The sequence below is a fragment of the Pelecanus crispus genome, chromosome 4, assembly GCF_030463565.1.
Source record: "Pelecanus crispus isolate bPelCri1 chromosome 4, bPelCri1.pri, whole genome shotgun sequence".
Classification (NCBI taxonomy): domain Eukaryota; kingdom Metazoa; phylum Chordata; class Aves; order Pelecaniformes; family Pelecanidae; genus Pelecanus; species Pelecanus crispus.
In genome coordinates, this window is record NC_134646.1 from 3799084 (window position 1) to 3815439 (window position 16356).

The following is a 16356-nucleotide window of genomic DNA, read 5'->3' on the forward strand; positions in this document are numbered from 1 at the left end:
GGGGAGAGAGGAAAAAAGGGTTTGGGGTCGGAAGGTTTGAGGGGAGAGGAGAAAAGGTTTGAGGGGGTGAGAAAAAAATAAGTTTTTTGGCGGGGAGGAAAGCAAGGTTTAAGAGGGAAGGGGCTGACGTGCCAGGGCCCCGCTACACCCGGCCGCCGCTGCCAGGACCCGCCCGGGCTGGGCCGGTCCCGGGAACCGCCCCGAGGGCGGAAGCGGAAGCGGCGGGGGCGGAAGCGGAAGCGGGGGGCCGGGCGAGGCGAGGGCGGCCATGGCGGCGGGCGGGGAGGAGGGCTGCGAGCACTACCGGCGCGGCTGCCTGCTGCGGGTGAGGCGGCGGGGGTTGCCGGGGGGCAGGCGGCGGGGGTTGCCGGGGACGGGCGCTGAGGTGTCGTGCCGTGCCGTTCGCAGGCGCCGTGCTGCGGGAAGCTCTACACTTGCCGGCTGTGCCACGACGGCGCCGAGGGTCACCGGCTGGACCGCTTCCGTGTGGCCGAGGTGCAGTGCACCCGCTGCCGCCTCCTGCAGAAGGTGGGTGCGGTGGGGCAGAGGGCGCCGCCATTTTGGGGGGGGGCGCCGCCATTTCGGGGCGGGGGCGCGGCGCCGCCATGTTGTGTGCGGGGAGGCGTCCGCCCACCTCACGCCCGTCTCCCCGGTTCCTCCTCTCCTCGGTTCCTCTCCTCGGTGCGGCGGCAGGCCCAGCAGCGCTGCGAGGGCTGCCACAACCTCTTCGGCGAGTACTATTGCGGTATCTGCCATCTGTTCGACCGCGACAAGAAGCAGTACCACTGCGCCGAGTGCGGGATCTGCAGGTGCGTGAGGGGCGGGCGGGCCCCTCGGCCCGGGCCCTGCCCCGTTCGGCTGGGCATCGGAGCGGGGCGGTACGGAAAAGGGGGAGCCGGCCTCAGCCTGACGCTTTTCTCCTCAGGATTGGTCCGAAGGAGGATTTTTTCCACTGTTCAAAATGCAATTTATGCCTGAGCTTGAGTCTTCGAGGAAAGCATAAGGTAAGAAGGTTTAGTGGGCATGGTGGTGTTGGGTTGATGGTTGGACTGATGATCTTAGAGGTCCTTTCCAACCTTAATGATTCCTAGTTGTTACTTTCATTATAAATAATCCCACCACCAAGCCAGGAAACACGAAATCGCTACTCTCCCCTTAATTGGTTTAGTGGTGGACTTGGTAATGTTAGGTTAATGGTTGGACTGGATGATCTTAAAGGTCTTTTCCAACTTAAACAATTCTATGATTCTGTGAATGCACCGGTTAACTCCATCTCTTAAAAAAAAAAAAAAAAAACCCAAAACCCAAAACCTTGAAAATGAAAGCTGGTGGTGCCTCAGCTCCATCCAAGGCCATACGGACAGGGGGAGTGGCAGGTTCTCTAAGCACCCCTAACAGTAACATTTCTGAGCTGGTTTCGCTAGTAGTTGAAGCTGTAGAAAATAAATATCTTGGTCTCCTCTTTTCAAAGGAGCTGTTGATTGCCCATCTGATAGTGTGTAAGTTTGAGTTCCTGTTCCTGCTGCAATATAGGAAAAGCTAGGCTGCTTGCCGTTGCGGGAGTTCTGGGAGCCCTTTTGTTATGTATGTTTTTATGCTGTTTGTTTTTTAATATGCTAAGCTACCTGTTAATTCTCAGAACTTCAAACCTAAATGCAAACAGCAATGTTTCATACCTCTTTTCTTACCATTCTAAAGGGATTTTACGATTTAGAAAAATGAAGATATCCCTGCAGTAATATAACTTCTTTTTTCTGTGTGTGTGTCTTTGCAAAGTGTATTGAAAACGTTTCCAGGCAGGACTGTCCAATATGTTTGGAGGTGAGCTGCTTCTTTTCATCTCTTTGATTTGTGTGTGGACGTAATTTTGACTGCTGAATTGGAATTAATTCTCTTGTCTTTTGTCTGATACTTGCCTCGAAACAGGATATTCACACATCTCGTGTTGGAGCTCATGTTCTGCCGTGTGGTCACCTTCTTCACAGGTAAAGCATTGCAGGTACTTGAGAAAGGGGAATAGCCGCTGCCTCGTGCGTGGCGTCTATTCCGCGGCCCTACAGGCCTGGTTAGTCTGTATCAGCTCCTTACGGCTGGTTTCTAAGGGACCCCCACGGTAGGGGATAGTTGCTGTTTCATCAGGAAATACTTTCTTTAGAAAGGTTGTCTTCCTTCCGTAGTAAAATTTGGCAGTGGCGGGGGGACCTGTGTATTGTTCATTGTAAATTTTCCCGTGCTGAATTTCCTTCTGTTACTACTTAAATTTCAAGAATCCATTAGAGAAGTCCCTCCTTGGTGCAGAAAACAGTTGCACGGTGGTTTTAAGAGGTTGGTAGCAGGTCATTGGTTAAGTTTTAGATTCTTTCCTTAAGACAGCCCCCCTAGACAATGGAGTCCTCTGTTGCGCTACAAAAACCGCTGTCTCTCTCGAGATTTTGAAGTGATGTGATACATGTATAGCACATTGGGTGCCTTCAGAGGAATAATTACCACGTGTTTCCCTTCCATTTTGCCTTTCTGCTTCCATCTTGTGTTACAGATGCAGCTTTTTGTTACTCGGCTGGCACTCTTTGTTTTCCTCCCGCTGCCTCTGTGCACTAAGTGTATGGCCTCTGTGTTTGACATAGGTCTCCCCAGACTGCATCTTCCTGTCCATCTTAAACTTACATGTGATGTATCACACTCCGTTTTTTCAGCAAACTTGAACCACGCAATCCTTGTCACAGTGTTGACTCTGTTCCCTCGTGTTCAGTTAGGAGACTTTAGAATAGAATCAGATGTGCTTTGTCTCAGATTTTTGCTTAAGTACCCAGTGATTTTGCTGGGAAGCTTTCTTCTCACGTGGACTCGGGATGTTTTTTAACTTCTGGTTTGGGGATAGCTGTGTGCCTTTTCCCTTTGTTCAGTCCAAATGTGTTAGCAGTCAGTAATTGCATTCTTGTAACTGAACTTCTCATTGTGTCTCTTTTTCAGAACATGTTACGAGGAGATGCTAAAGGAGTAAGTATTTCTAAACATCTCTTCTCTTACTATTGTCGTAGTCCAAACAGATTACTTCAAGAGGCAAAGATCACGATGCCGATCCTGTACCAAATAACTTAAAGCTAACTCCTAAAGGGATAAGGGGCTTTCAATTTCCAGATCTGCTTGCAAGAACTACTTGATTCATGGTGTTTCTCTTTGACTGCTATGATATGAAACATGTCCTTTTGGGTGGACTTGTTTCATGGCCCCGCTCCATCTTCTGATTTAGACTTTTTTTTTTTTTCTTTCTTTCTGCCAGAGGTTACAGGTGTCCTTTGTGCATGCACTCAGCTTTAGATATGACAAGGTACTGGCGTCAGCTGGATGATGAAGTAGCACAGACTCCTATGCCCACAGAGTATCAGAACATGATGGTGGAGGTAAGAGAGACGACTTGCAGCCACGTCTCTGTTCTTGGCAGATCTGTGCCTTTGCACTACTGGCAGTAGAGGGCACTAGGAACTTAATCCTGCATCAGAAGTCAACCTGATGGGTAGGGAATGGTGAAGAAATGTTGTATGTAGGCTTAACAGTATTCACCTACAGGGTTTGTAAACACACACACAAAAAAAAAAGCACCCTCCCACCTGCACTCCAAAAAAAACCAACCCCAAAACCACAACCTCTTAGTGTTGTATTATCACACAGCAGAGAAATAGCTTTGTCTTCGGAAGTCTCTTGCTTTCTGCAGTAGCGTTAGGTGCTGTCATAGCAAAAAGCAGGAACATTTGTCTTTTAACAGCTTGGAGCTTCATGTTCCAGACTAAATGTGAGTTTTCTGCAGAAATAATTCTGCTATTAATTTGTGCAAGGCTAGCACATGGAGACCTCTTTCTGTTTTCTTTCTGTTTCTTTGTGTTAACTCAGAACTGTGAAACTGGTAGCTGTTGGCAGGGAACGCTGAATTAAATGGTCATTAATGTTTTAGTTGCATCTGTTATGTTTAGACAACCCGTCCTACTAACTCTTGGAGTCAGGATGTTTGGAAAAAAAATCTCTTTACTGCCCATTTTGAGAGGAACGCTCACTTGTCTGTCTTGCACAGCAGACTGGCTAATGTTGCTACCTGCCATTTATCTGCTCCCATTTTCACTTGAGGGTTTCTCTGGTGGTTTCCTACATCAAGAGAAGAAGCCGAAGCATGTCTATCCCTGACTTATGCAAGGAGTCACCTTGCTGTACTAAAAGTAAATTCTCTGTGATTAACAGCATAGCTGTGGAGATACAAATGGAAAAGTTAAATCGGCCCTGCCATCTTTAAAAGGAAGATAAGGAGGATATTTCTCTGATTTGTCCCCTGATGGCAAAGCAGTTCTGGGGTTGCCAGAAGCGTGGTCGTAGTATATTGTTGAGTGTCCTGCTGATGCTAAAGCCCCTTTCTCTCTCTTTTCTATGTGTGTAGATCCTTTGCAATGACTGCAATGCCCGGTCTACAGTGCAGTTCCATCTCCTAGGCATGAAGTGCAAAAACTGTGAATCCTACAATACTGCCCAAGATGGAAGATGGCGGCTGTCTTTGGAGGAGCAATGACCAAGATACGCGCTGCATTCGGCTGGACGAGGAAGACTCTGCCGTGGAAGAGACACTCTCTTTAAAAAAAAAAAAAAAAACAAACCCTTGTCAGTAAAAATTTATTCAAAGTTGTCATGGCACCAGTGAAATGGTTACAAGATTGAATTAGTGCAAAGGAGTTTTCGCTAATTGTGCCCCCCTCCCTAGTACCTGGGGCACAGCGCAGTCAGGCCCTTCAGGAAATTCCCCATCGAGCAGCGCAATGCCCGATGCAGGTTAGTTTCTAGAGAGAATGGCGCTGCTTAAAAGAGCCGTTTACTGTGTCAGGGAAGAGACAAGCCTAGAAGAATAACTAACGAGATGCAAAATGAGAAATGCTAAGCAGCTGACGCAGCAGAAGATGTTTTGGGGCAGCTGAAGGTTGTGAGCATAACAGGAGGTGGAGGTATAGCTATTCCGGTTGCAGCTGTCGGCAAAAATGGGTAGCTTTGAGAGCGGCCTTTTTACATAAAGCTGACATCCGCAAAGTTTTGTGCGAGTACGTTTCGTTCCTTTCGAACGACGTGTTTGTTCTAGGGCCTCGGAGCCATCGGCGCGAGCGGCTGGAGAGGGCGAGTTTGCAGAAATTGCGTCCTTTGGCTTGATTTTTTGTCATGTGCGTGCATACGGTGCGCGTCCAGAATTCACTTTGAAACAAGGCTGGCCTGCCTAGGTGTGAGGAGTGCCCCAAAAATCAAGCCGCGAGGCCGCCCGTCTCCCCCTGACACCCACCTCGCCTGCTCTCTCTTCACTCGGATGCCTCTGTCAGCTGCAGTCATGTTAACACCCATTTCTTCCTCGTTTTGCTTTTTTCACTGACAAAAGGCCGAGGTTGTAGGGTTGTAGACACATCCGTAGCTTGATGTTTTGGTGGTTACGTACAATTAAGTGAAGCACCTACCGTTGTCTCGTCAGGATTGATGTTGGGAGACGTTTGCTGAAGTAACAGCAGTTCATAGTGGCACTTGAGTAGTGCGGGGACCAATTTTCTGTGGGTTTGGGCTTTTTTAATGGTATCTGATTTCATTGCGGGGAGAGGATGGAGGAGCGCTTTGAAAAATCAAAAAAAAAAACCCAACAAACCTTCCCACCCTTCAGGTAATATCCTGCTCAAGGTGTTTTGTGGTCTAAATATTACAGGAAATTCTTAGTTTCTGAGAATCTTGGAATGTGCAAATAGTGTTCAATAAGGAAATCAAATATATTAAAAAATGTGCAAATAGTGTTCAATAAGGAAATAAAATACATTTTAAAAAAGCCCAGTTACTCTTCACCACACAACTACTTATTTTTAACTTGTTCTACTATAAACCAACAGCTTTTCCTCCTAATCTGACCGTGCCCCTTTAGGTATGAAATACTACGACTCGGATGACGGCGTTACTGTAGCTTGCCTTTACTGGAGTATCTTTCTGAAGCACTTTTTACTGCTACAAATAAACGTCTCTAGTAAAACAAATTACGCTATGCGTGGTGTGCTCTCCTTTTACGCACGTACTTTTCTGGAAATTTCCAGCTGAGTTTCAACTATGATTCGACACTGAAAAAACGTGGGTTAGATGTCTGGATGTGTGACCCCTGGGTCCTTTGTTACGAAAAGAGTGGTCTTAACAGCCCCTGTATTTCCATATTTTTGTGGTACGAGGGGAGGGGGTCTGCCCAGTGGCACGGCGCGGTGCGGGGACTGGTCCCAGTCTGGGCTCCCCGGTACTGGAAGGGCTGGGATGAGCTGGAGCAGGGGCTGGACACGGGGGGGCTCTCCCTGCCATCCACAGCGGTGCTGGGGGAGAGGATGGAGCCAGGCACTCTTAAAAGTGCCTGGATTATTTTTTAATGAAAGTGAAAACTAGGAATCATAAAGGTTGGAAAGGATCTCTAAGGTCATCAGTCCAATCATTAACATGACAAGTCCACCACTGAACCAATTAAGGGGAGAGTAGTAATTTTCATGTTTCCTGGCTTGGTGGCGGGATTATTTTCTTAATGAAAGTAAAAACTAGGAATCATTAAGGTTGGAAAGGATCTCTAAGATCATCCGTCCAACCATCAACCCAACACCACCATGCCCACTAAACCATGTCCCAAAGTGCCACGTCTGCCCATTTTTTGAACGCTTCCAGGGATGGTGACTCCACCACCTCTCTGGGCAGCCTGTTCCAATGCTTGACTACCCTTTCCGTGAAGAAATTTTTCCTACTATCCAATCTAAATGTCCCCTGGCGCAGCTTGAGCCCATTTCCTCTCGTCCTGTTGCTGGTTACTTGGGAGAAGTAGGCAGGTTGGACCCCACCGCCGCTGCGGCATGACACCCAACCATCGGTTACCCGCGGCGGGGAGGTCGTACTACCTACCCTTGAGATGGCAGACTCTTAAATTTTTGCGCAAATACTCAAATCTGACCTAGCGGAGCCCCTCCCGCCCCTCGCTGGACCTCTCTGGCAAGAGCAGGAGCACCTCTGCCCGGGACAGCACCGCGCCGCTCGTCTCCCTACTCCTTCACGACGCTGTTTTTGGGGCGAGCGGTGTTAACCGTGCCGCCGTGCTGGAGGGGAAGCCCCGTTAAAAGTGAAACCAGAGCGGCTCGTGTCATCCCAGCAAGCTTCTCCAGGAGCAGAGCAGCTGCCAAAAACCTCGTTTCTTCAGCTCCCAGCCCACGCCTCTGCTCTCCCACCCCAAACCTGCCCCCGCCATCCTGCCGCTCCCAAACTACGGTACAGGAGATGTGGTCAGCCGTAGCTACGTGCACGGCAGAGCGGGTGCTTTGGGTTGGGGGTTGGGGTTGCTTTCTCCACCCTCCACGACAATTTGGATGAGTGCCACGGTGGGGAACCACGCGTGGGGCCAGGTGGGCTGCATCAGCTCATCCAGAGGCCATAAATAGCCTTGGGGTGAGGCTGGGGGGGAGCAGGGTGTTTGGTGAGGGAGCAGGTAAGGCTTCCTTCCTTGGTTGTGCTGGGATGTCTCCCTGCTTTTGGGGGCCTTTCTAGGGAAAGGTGCTTTTTGGAGATGTTGGGGAGGGGGTATGGGCTGTGCTGGGCACCAAGCAGTGGTTTCCTTTTTGGGGGCTGCTGTTAAAATGAGGGGATCTTGGGGAGGACTATGTTGTCTTTGGAAGTTCAAATGCAGGAGGAGCATGGCTTGGCTCCTTGCTGTCTCCCCCATCCTTGCATGAGTGAGGTTTGGGGTTGGATGCTCCTAGGGAACGTCTCTCTGAGGGGATATGGCCTGGGGAAGGGCTTGGTTTGACTACAGGACTGGGTGTCCCTGCTGCTACAGCCCTATTGAGTGAGGTGTTCCCATGGTGCTGACGTCTCTGCTTGATTTTAAGCTCTTGTAGATGGTAAGAGGGATTCTCCTCTTCCTTGTGGATGATGCTTTTGGTTCCTCCATTGAAGCTGCCAACAAGACTCCCTGCTGCTTTGGAGCACCCTCCAAATATGTGCCATCACCTGGTGCCTTCACTGCCCTCCCTGGACAGAGACCTGCTCCCAGGTAAGCCCTGAGGGCCAATGGGGCTCATAGCAGCCTGGAGTTGTCATCTCAGATCTTTGCGGTCTTGTAGGGAGATGCCCAGCTTGGGCAATGCTGCCATCCAGAGTATTTTTTTAATGGGGAGGAAGCAGCAGCCCTGGGTGTGCAGGGGAATTTGGGTGCCTGCTGCCAGCAGAGCTCACCCTATGACCGCCATCACCACCGCTGCTGCTGCACTGGGTCTTGCTTGGAGGCTGCTGCTGCCCAGGGCTGCAGGGCATGGCTGGAGGCACCTGGCCCCTGCTGTCCAAGCAGCTCCAGCCCTGTGGTGGCTGCCAGCAGCTTGGCGCAGCGGTTTTGGCTGCCCCGAAGCAGGCCAAAAAAGGGTTCGGGTGATGCCACTTGGATGTTTTCAAGGTGCTCCTCTTGCTTGAGTGTTACTGCTTGAGAAGTGACTTCCCTCTGGCTTTAAAAGGACAGGCAGGGTTAAATGAACTGTAAATGGGGGAAAAGGTGTTGTCAAATGGTGTTTTAGAGATGAATCTGAGGAATGTTGTAGTCTCTGTATTATTAAAGCAGTTATAGCCCTTCTCATCCCAAAGAGGAGGAAAAAAATCCCTTGACCACAGTCTTAGTTGACACCTGAGAAACCCACTGATGGCAAACGCTGGGTTAGACACCGTTTCTATAGACCATGCTGGGATTTGGGTGGTGGCTGGAGAAGCAGAGATGGCATGGAGATGTGCTGAAGGGCATACAGCATAGCTAGGAAAAGGAGCAAACAAAGAATTCCTCCTCCTATTAAAAAAGCCACTAGTGAATGGATGCTCAGAAGAAGGTTGGGGAGCTATTTCTAGTCCTTTTGGGCTCCGAAACCGTGGCAGGTTGTCTCCGCAGATGAGCGTGGCAGTGTCCCCGGCTAGGTGATGAGTGCTCTGGGTTGATGGCGGAGGTGCTGCTCTGGAAGCAGGCGATAAAACACTCTTTTGGGTTCCTCGCAAGCAAGCCTGGCGTGAGGCAGGGTTGTCCTAGGTACCGTCTGTGCTCCCGGTGTGGATGGGGCTTGAGCCTGGCTTCATCGGCACCTGGTAGCTGTTGCCTTCAGAAGGGGGTGAGATGTTGAGCGCGTGTGAAGTGCTGCTGGAGGTGGAGGGCACAGGCACTAACTTGCCTTTCAATGTGCCCCTAAGGATTTGCGCTGGCCAGTGGAGAAATGGAGACTGCAAGGCCCACGCCATTTCCTCGGGAAGGGCTGGGCTTGCCCACCCAAACTGGGGGCTGCGTTGCTCCCGCGATGCCTGTGCTGGTGAGCCTTTGGGCGAGGATGCTGTTATCCCACCGGGTCCAATAGACCTCATGGTTCTCCTGGAAGGAGAAGGCCTGCCAGAAAGGAGCACTGTGGCCATGAAAGCCTCGGCACTGCTGGTGATGGTGGGCCACGCAGGACGCCAACCTCTCCAGCCAGCAGATGCTGCTGGGGGCAGCCAGAAGCAGCGATCCAGCCTTAATTTAAAAAAAAAAAAAAAAAAATCAGAGGAGGCAAATTCTCCCTGTGAGCAGCTGCTCCGGAGAAACAGATGCAGCAACTTGCTCATTAACTTGATGAAATATATATTTAAAGAGAGATGCTATTCCAGGGCTGCTGCTGAGGTTGTGGCCTCGCACATGGAAGCGGGGACGGCTAACGGAGGAGCGGAGCAGTTAGGGCTGAAGGGCGTACGTACGGTGGGTATTGCTGCTGGGGAGCGCGGGGGGACAACACAGGCTTGCGGCTTGCCGAGGCTGAATTTCTGTGCATCTTCTAGCTATGATTTCCAGAGCACTCTGCTTATTCCCAGCAAATTGTTTCCTGTTTGTGGTGTGGGGTTTTGTGTTTTGGTGGTTTTTTTTTTTTTTTTTCCTTCCGCCCTGCAAAAGTACTGTGAGTTCATTTAGCTGCTAAATAATACTGTGGTGCAGCTGGGAAGCCAGCTTCAGATAATTCAATAGTGAAGTAGCCTTTGACTGTGTTGCTAATTGTAAAACTGTGCTGATCAAGTCCACAACCAAGCAGATTTGATGCTAAATGGTAAGCTAATTTTATCCCAGCTGGAAAAATATTCCTATTTGGGTTCCAACCACAAGAGGAGGCTGAAAGAAAACCCTTAGCTGAGCTTTGGAGGAGCAGCTCCCTCCCCAGCTGGACTTCTGCATCAGGTTGAGAAGGAAAATGATCTTGGGGGAGGGATCCAGCTGCTTTTGACCTTTTGCTCTCCTGCTTTTGGCATTTGCCTCTGCAAAGCGGGGGGGGGGGGGGGGGGGGGCAACTGGGGAACCCGATGCCACCAGCTGAACCGCTGTATCGTGCATTTAGCTGGGCACCAAGCCCTTAACTCCCTTTGCCAGGGAAATAAATTGCCTTGCGCAGCAGAAAAACGAATGGCTTTCTGAGGTGAGAAGGATAAATGTAGTGGATGAGGACAGGCGAGGCGCTGCTGTGTGGGATGGTGGGTGCTGCAGGGAGATTTGCTGCCCTGTCCCATGGAGATGCTGGATCCGGTCACCTTGTAGGGAGATGCTGGATCCGGTCACCCTTTTAGGGAAAGGGAGGAGAGTCCTGTGCAGCAGGATGTGAGCGATGCTGTTGTGCGGAGTGGGCTTTGTTCCTGCATCCCAGGGGTTCAGTCCCATCCTCCCAGGGACTGGTGCATTTGGGGAGGCTGCTCCCCTGCATCCCGGCCCCTCTGCTTCGATGGAGCAGCAGGGTCTGCTCCGCCTCTGCACGGGGGATGCAGGGCAGGCAGTGGGGCTGTCAGACCCAGGATTTGTACAAGGGTGAGCTGGTGCGGCTTTCCATCCTTGCTGTGGGCTGGCATCAAGGGCAGAGACGTGGTGTTGACCTTGGGCGCTGCACGGTGCCACCCATCTCCATCCTACCGTGCGCTGCCCGAGTTTGGATGTGCCCAAGCAGCCGAGCGCTGCCGGGAGTGGGAAGGATGCTTGGATCAGAGCGGTGTGATGGTCCTGGGATGAAGGCAGTGGGGTGGCTTGGCCAGGGCTCGCCCGCTGGCTAAGGGAGCTCTTCCAAAGCTGTCCTTAACGCTGCAGGGCACGGCAGCAAGCTCCCACACTGCCCGCCACCCGAAATCAAGCCTTGCTCACCGGTGTAGAGCAAAACTGGGAGCAGATGGGATTATCCCTGCCTTGTGGGAAAAATGTTGTGTTCCAGCAGGCGCAAGGGCTGCGGGCACAAACAAGGTCAGCGGAGCTATTAATAAAGCCAGGGCCTGCCGAAATGTGCAAAACTTGGGAGAGGGACTCGTTAAGGTAAGGAGCAGAGCGATGCAGGACCAGGGGACTCGGCTGAGCCCTCCATCCCCACGGGAAGGTGCAGGGCGATGGCTCAGGAGCAGTGGGGAAAGGGGATCCCCAATTTTGGGCTGGAAGGATGTGTTTAATGACTCTAGTGTGGTTCTTGGCTTGCTGGCAGAAAGCAGGTGAGTGTGGTCTGACAGCTTCGGGTCCAATAACATCATTTGGGGGCGGGGAGGGGGGGAAGTAGGGGTATTGCGTATTAAACCTCCTGTACAGCCTTCCCCCTCCCATGGGCTCCTCTCAAGCTGGCTGCGTGCCTGGGGATGGGTGTGTGGGTGCAAGGCTGGAGCTGGAGGGGTGCTGGGGTGGTAGCCCGGAGCTGGTGGCTGCTCAGCTGGTGGCTGCTCAGCTGGTGGCAGCGGCTGTGAAACTCAACCCTAAGCTCTACTGAGGCAGCAGCGGTGTGTGTTTTCAATCTGCATCCCTGGGAGGGCTCGGGGAAAGGCTGGGAGCAGCCTGCTGCTGGCCCCTGCATCTTGGGTGGGAGAAGACCCTTCCCTGAAGCTGTGCAGGCTCCTCCTTGTTTGTGCATGCTTAAAAACCCCCTGTGCTGCAGCAGAAGAGCCCTCGCTTCCCTGGGGCTGAGGCTCATGTCTTTCCCCTGCCCAGCTGCAGAGAAACCATCCGTTTTTCCTTTCCAACTGGAAGGAACACAATTAGGGAAAGGCTCATCACGTTGTGCTATTTATAACTCGGAGGCTAGCAGAGCATCTATCTCTCCGGCTCCAAGCAGGGCTGGCTTAGCTCAGGGGGGTGCCAGGACCTCCACGCTGGGAACGTGGTAATTTCCTTGCTTTTTCTTCTTGATGGTCCCGGTTGGAGTTGGGAGGAGGAGTTTGCGCGTGGGACTTGTAACTTGTCACTTCACGCTGTCACGAAATAGTTGCTCTCTGATATCTGAACCAATTTCTGTATCTCTTGCAAGGAGCTGGCTCTGGGCTGGGTGCTGGAGGCTGGAGCAGAGCCTCAGGGGGACTTGGGGTGCTGGCCCCCCCTTGCTCGTCTCCTACAGCTTTTGAGGACAGGAGTCCCTCAGGGCTGATGGAGTTGCAAGTCCAGGTCCCTGTAATACAGCTTCTGGGATAGGGTGGGTGGAAGAAGTCGGGGTGCTCAGGGGGGGAAAAAAAACCTTTCTAAACCTGTGAAACAATTGCAAAATAATGGCTTATTTGAAGACTTGTGAGAAATGGTTAGGCCTTCAACATGGATTTTTCTGGTTGTGCTTGCAAGTAGCTTTGTTGGCACAACAGAGTAAGAACTTAAACACCTGGAGCTCCTGGCTGTTTGTAGCCGCTGGCAAGCGGCAGTGTCTTTTGGGAGAGGTGGAGGTGGCAGGATGGCTCCAGGATGCCCTTGGGAGGTTGCTTACCCGATGGTGAAGTCCCCCCAGAGGCCGATGGCTTTTGGTTGTGTCCCTTGACCCAGGCAGAGCTGCTGTTTGCTTGCCAAAGCTCAGACCTTCACCCTGCCCTGGGTGTGCTGGGGTAATGGGGAGCAGAAGACCTCCCCAGCTGGGTCTCGGCTTGTGTTGGGCACCTGAGGCTGCTCTTGGCTGGTAACACTGAGCTGGCTTCATCCCCACCTCAAGAGGCTCATGATAATGGTTTGTTGCAAACTTTTCCTGGGAGTGAGGGCCCAGTCTAGTCCAGCTTGGACTTGCCCTTCACCTTTGAGGTCCACAGGGTAGGTAGCTCCAGGCTGTGGCCCTGATGGGATGGGAGACCCTGCCCAGGCTCTGGCTGGTGCTCTGGTTTGAGCTTCAAATCCTCTAGCACAAGGTATAGCAAGAGAGGGGGAAGGTGTTTTGCTGACAAAATGTTTACTTTTTTTTTTTTTCTGGGGTTGGAACATATATTTTTCTCTATTTAAACATCGGGAACTGCAGCATCACCTCTGCTCAACCAATCTGGAGAGGTAGTTTTAAAAAAAAAAAAAAAATTAAGGGCTGAAAATAAAAATGCACAACCCTTTCTCTAGCATCCAGGAAGATGAGTTGGATGGGCTGAAGGCCAAATGGTTTTACTGGAGGTAGTTGTGAGCCACGAGAGCTGAAGGAGAGGGTTTCCCTGAGCTGCCTCGTACTTGAGAAACAACCTTTGAATAGGAGCAGCGTCTGAAGACGACAGCAACCCATCGGCGTGTGCTAAACGGGCTACGGAAACAAATTCAGTGACGTTTGGTCCTTGCATTTCAAATTTTCTGGTGGTTTTTTTGGTGGCAAGTGACTTGTTGGAGGCTGGAGCTGTAGGAAGGTGCGGTGCAAGGACAAGGTGATGCCTTCAGCACTGGTCGGAGCTGCTGTGGGCTTAATGTGCCCTGCTCTCACCTTGGAGGGGTAATTAATTCATCTAATGAGCATTATTGCTCCTGGAGGCTGCAACCCAGAGCCTCCGCTAATAAGTCATTAATACTTACTCCATTAATTCCACCAAGAGGCTGAGAAGATGGCATTTGGAAACACGTTGATGAGATGGTGGTCTATTCACAAATATGCAAAACAAAAGCACAATTAGGGAGGCCAGATGGAGCTGGGAAATGGTGCTGAAAACAGCCGGCCGGCTCTCCGGTGAGGACAAAGCAGGAGACCTGGAGAGGGATCACGTCATCCGTAGTGCTGCTGGCAGGCTCTGCTGCTGCCTGGAAGGCTGGGGGAATGGGATGTGCTGCACAGAGCTATGTGAACTATTTTTTTCTATATAAATAAAATATCTCTGAGATTAAATTGAGCCAAAGGCAGGGAAGTGGGAAGCCTTTAGGGAAAAATGGGTGTTTGCTATTTTTGTAAATAAAACAAGCTTGGGGCAGGGAGTTTTCTTTTTTCTTTTTTTTTTTTTAAAAAAGAAGAAAAAAAAATTAAGTCTTGATTTTTACAGCATGCTGTGCCTGGTTTGGTTTTTCTGGGTTTGTTTGGGGTTTGTGTTTTTTTTTTTTTTTTTTTCCATGCTACAGTAGCGCGGGAGGACAGAAGTCCATGGGTAAGCTGGAGGGTCTGAGGTGGGAAGATGAGAGGGGTGTTTGCAGCCATCGCCTTGCACACAGGCATCCTCCCTTGGAGGACATGATCCCCCCAAAATAAAGTGCTGTTTTCTGCTTGGCAAGCGCATCTGTTACGTTTTAGGTTGCCTTGGCCCTTGCTGGCGTACAGTGCTGCAGGCATAAACACGTTACCCATGTCCGAGGGTGGGTGCGTTATGAATAAATGACATATAAAGTGTGCTGGATCCATGGTGTGCTCACCCAGAAAAGCCCTTGGGGTGGCCCCAGCGCTGTCCGCCCAGCATCCTTCCTCCCGCAGACCTGATCTCCTGGTACCCCTGGAGCCCCCAAACCCAGTGGGCAGCTGAATTTGGCTGCACATTTCTGGGCAGGCAGGCCTTGGGGAGCACTCTGGGTTAGCTGAGCTCACTCCCAGCTCTTTATTCTTTGCAAAAAACCCACAGATTTAACATCCCTGGGGTGGTGCAGCGGGCTGAATCCCACCATCCTCACGCGGGCAGCGTCGGAGCATCCCTGCATCGCGCTCACGGTCCCCACCTCCGCCCTTGTAGCTCTCCTCCGATGCCGGGTTTCACCCAGCGGTGCCTTGGGGATTTTTGGGGCGTTACCCTGCGCTGCCTGGCCTGGCAAGCCCTTCCCCAGCTGGTTTTGGCCGGGAGCCTGGCTCGGCTTCACCTCCCCCTTTCGTTGTAAGGAGGATGCTCTGCGTCGGCGGGAGGTAGTCCCTATCCCAGCCCGTATCCCAGCCTGCTGGTTTCGGCTCTGTTTCCAAACCACAGGAACAAATGTGATGTATTAATTTATTTTTCTGCTCCGAGTCGGCGGGTAGCGTCCGCACACCTTCCCCTCTACCCACGGCAGTGAGCGCCGTCAAAAAACACAAGCGGTTTTGCACGAAGCCCTTTTTCAGCAGGGGAGAGAGAGAGAAAATGAGGCTGAAGCTCAGGTGCTGTGGAAATGTCTTTAGAAAGACGCGCGGCCGGCTGCAAGGGGAGACGGCACCCCGACGAGGGTCTCCCCGTCGGCAGGGTTCGCCTTCCCTTCCGCAGGCCTGAGGCTCGGGTGATGGGCTGGGAGGCGTGCGCCGTGTCCGGGAGGCGGGATGTCCGTCCTTTCTTCCTTTACCTTACCTGTTAGGTGAGCCTTTCAGGGCAGAGGCTTTGCCTTGCTGTTTATACCACGCCAGGGAGCAAAGAAAAGGCGCTGGCGATGATTTCTGGTCCCGGGCTCTTGTGGGAAGCGAGGAATCTCTTTTCACCCCGGGATATCCCCAAAAATACCTGCAGCCTCTTCCTTGCGCCGTAGGCAAGAGAGATTCGTTCATTTTAAGCATCCAAGCGGAGGGTTGAGCAGGAAAGCAGACCCCGCGTGCCAGCCTTGCGGACCCGCGGCTCGGCAGCGCTGGGAATGAGACCGCATCCCCGGTTTTCGCCGCTGTTGCAGAGATGAAGAGAAAATTTCCATGTGAAATTAGCCCGCGCTGATGAGGTCTGGTTTAATCTCTTGGCCAAGCCTTCCTTCTAGAAACTCCCAGTGTCCTGCAGAAGGTGGCACCTGATTTCTTTTCTCCTTCGTGCAAAAATAATTTATTCCCCTGGGGATTATATTATTTTTTTTAAGTGAAGGTGATGGCTTTTCCTCTCCCTTTATTCCCTCACTTATTTTAGCAGCAGCGGTTGAGCAAAGCGAGCGATTTTTTTTTTTTAATAGTTTGGGGTATATATGTTTTTTTTAATGCCTGCTTTTTGCTGTTGCTGGACAATATTGAGCTGTAGCTCAGGCAGGGTTTTAAAGCGGACGGGCTCTCCGATGAGCAACTTCTTGCTGGCAGGGGCGAGGGAGAGCCTTTTCTACGTGGTTCCGGGGAGGACGAGTGCGGCACCGTGCCGTCCGATTTATGTCAAGAGCAGAAGGGTGGAGGGTTTTTTTACTTAGTTTGTGGTTTTCCTCAGCCGAGGTGG

General features: G+C 51.5%; 1 protein-coding gene across 1 annotated transcript; it reads left to right on the forward strand.

The window, feature by feature from the left end:
• Positions 1-268: 268 nt before the first annotated feature.
• Positions 269-6026, forward strand: RCHY1 (ring finger and CHY zinc finger domain containing 1). Its single transcript, XM_075708980.1, has 9 exons — positions 269-325; positions 409-528; positions 694-809; positions 926-1004; positions 1777-1821; positions 1927-1985; positions 2971-2997; positions 3281-3401; positions 4424-6026. The coding sequence occupies exons 1-9, from the start codon at positions 269-271 to the stop codon at positions 4550-4552; spliced, it is 753 nt and encodes a 250-aa protein (XP_075565095.1). The 3' UTR covers positions 4553-6026.
• The last annotated feature ends 10330 nt before the right edge of the window (positions 6027-16356 follow it).

Excerpts from the sequence above, each read along its gene's own strand:
- RCHY1 (XM_075708980.1), top strand. The coding sequence starts at position 269 with ATGGCGGCGGGCGGGGAGGAGGGCTGCGAGCACTACCGGCGCGGCTGC. Across the intron at positions 1,005-1,776 it reads GTCTTCGAGGAAAGCATAAG|TGTATTGAAAACGTTTCCAG; the intron begins GTAAGAAGGTTT and ends GTCTTTGCAAAG. Across the intron at positions 1,822-1,926 it reads ACTGTCCAATATGTTTGGAG|GATATTCACACATCTCGTGT; the intron begins GTGAGCTGCTTC and ends GCCTCGAAACAG.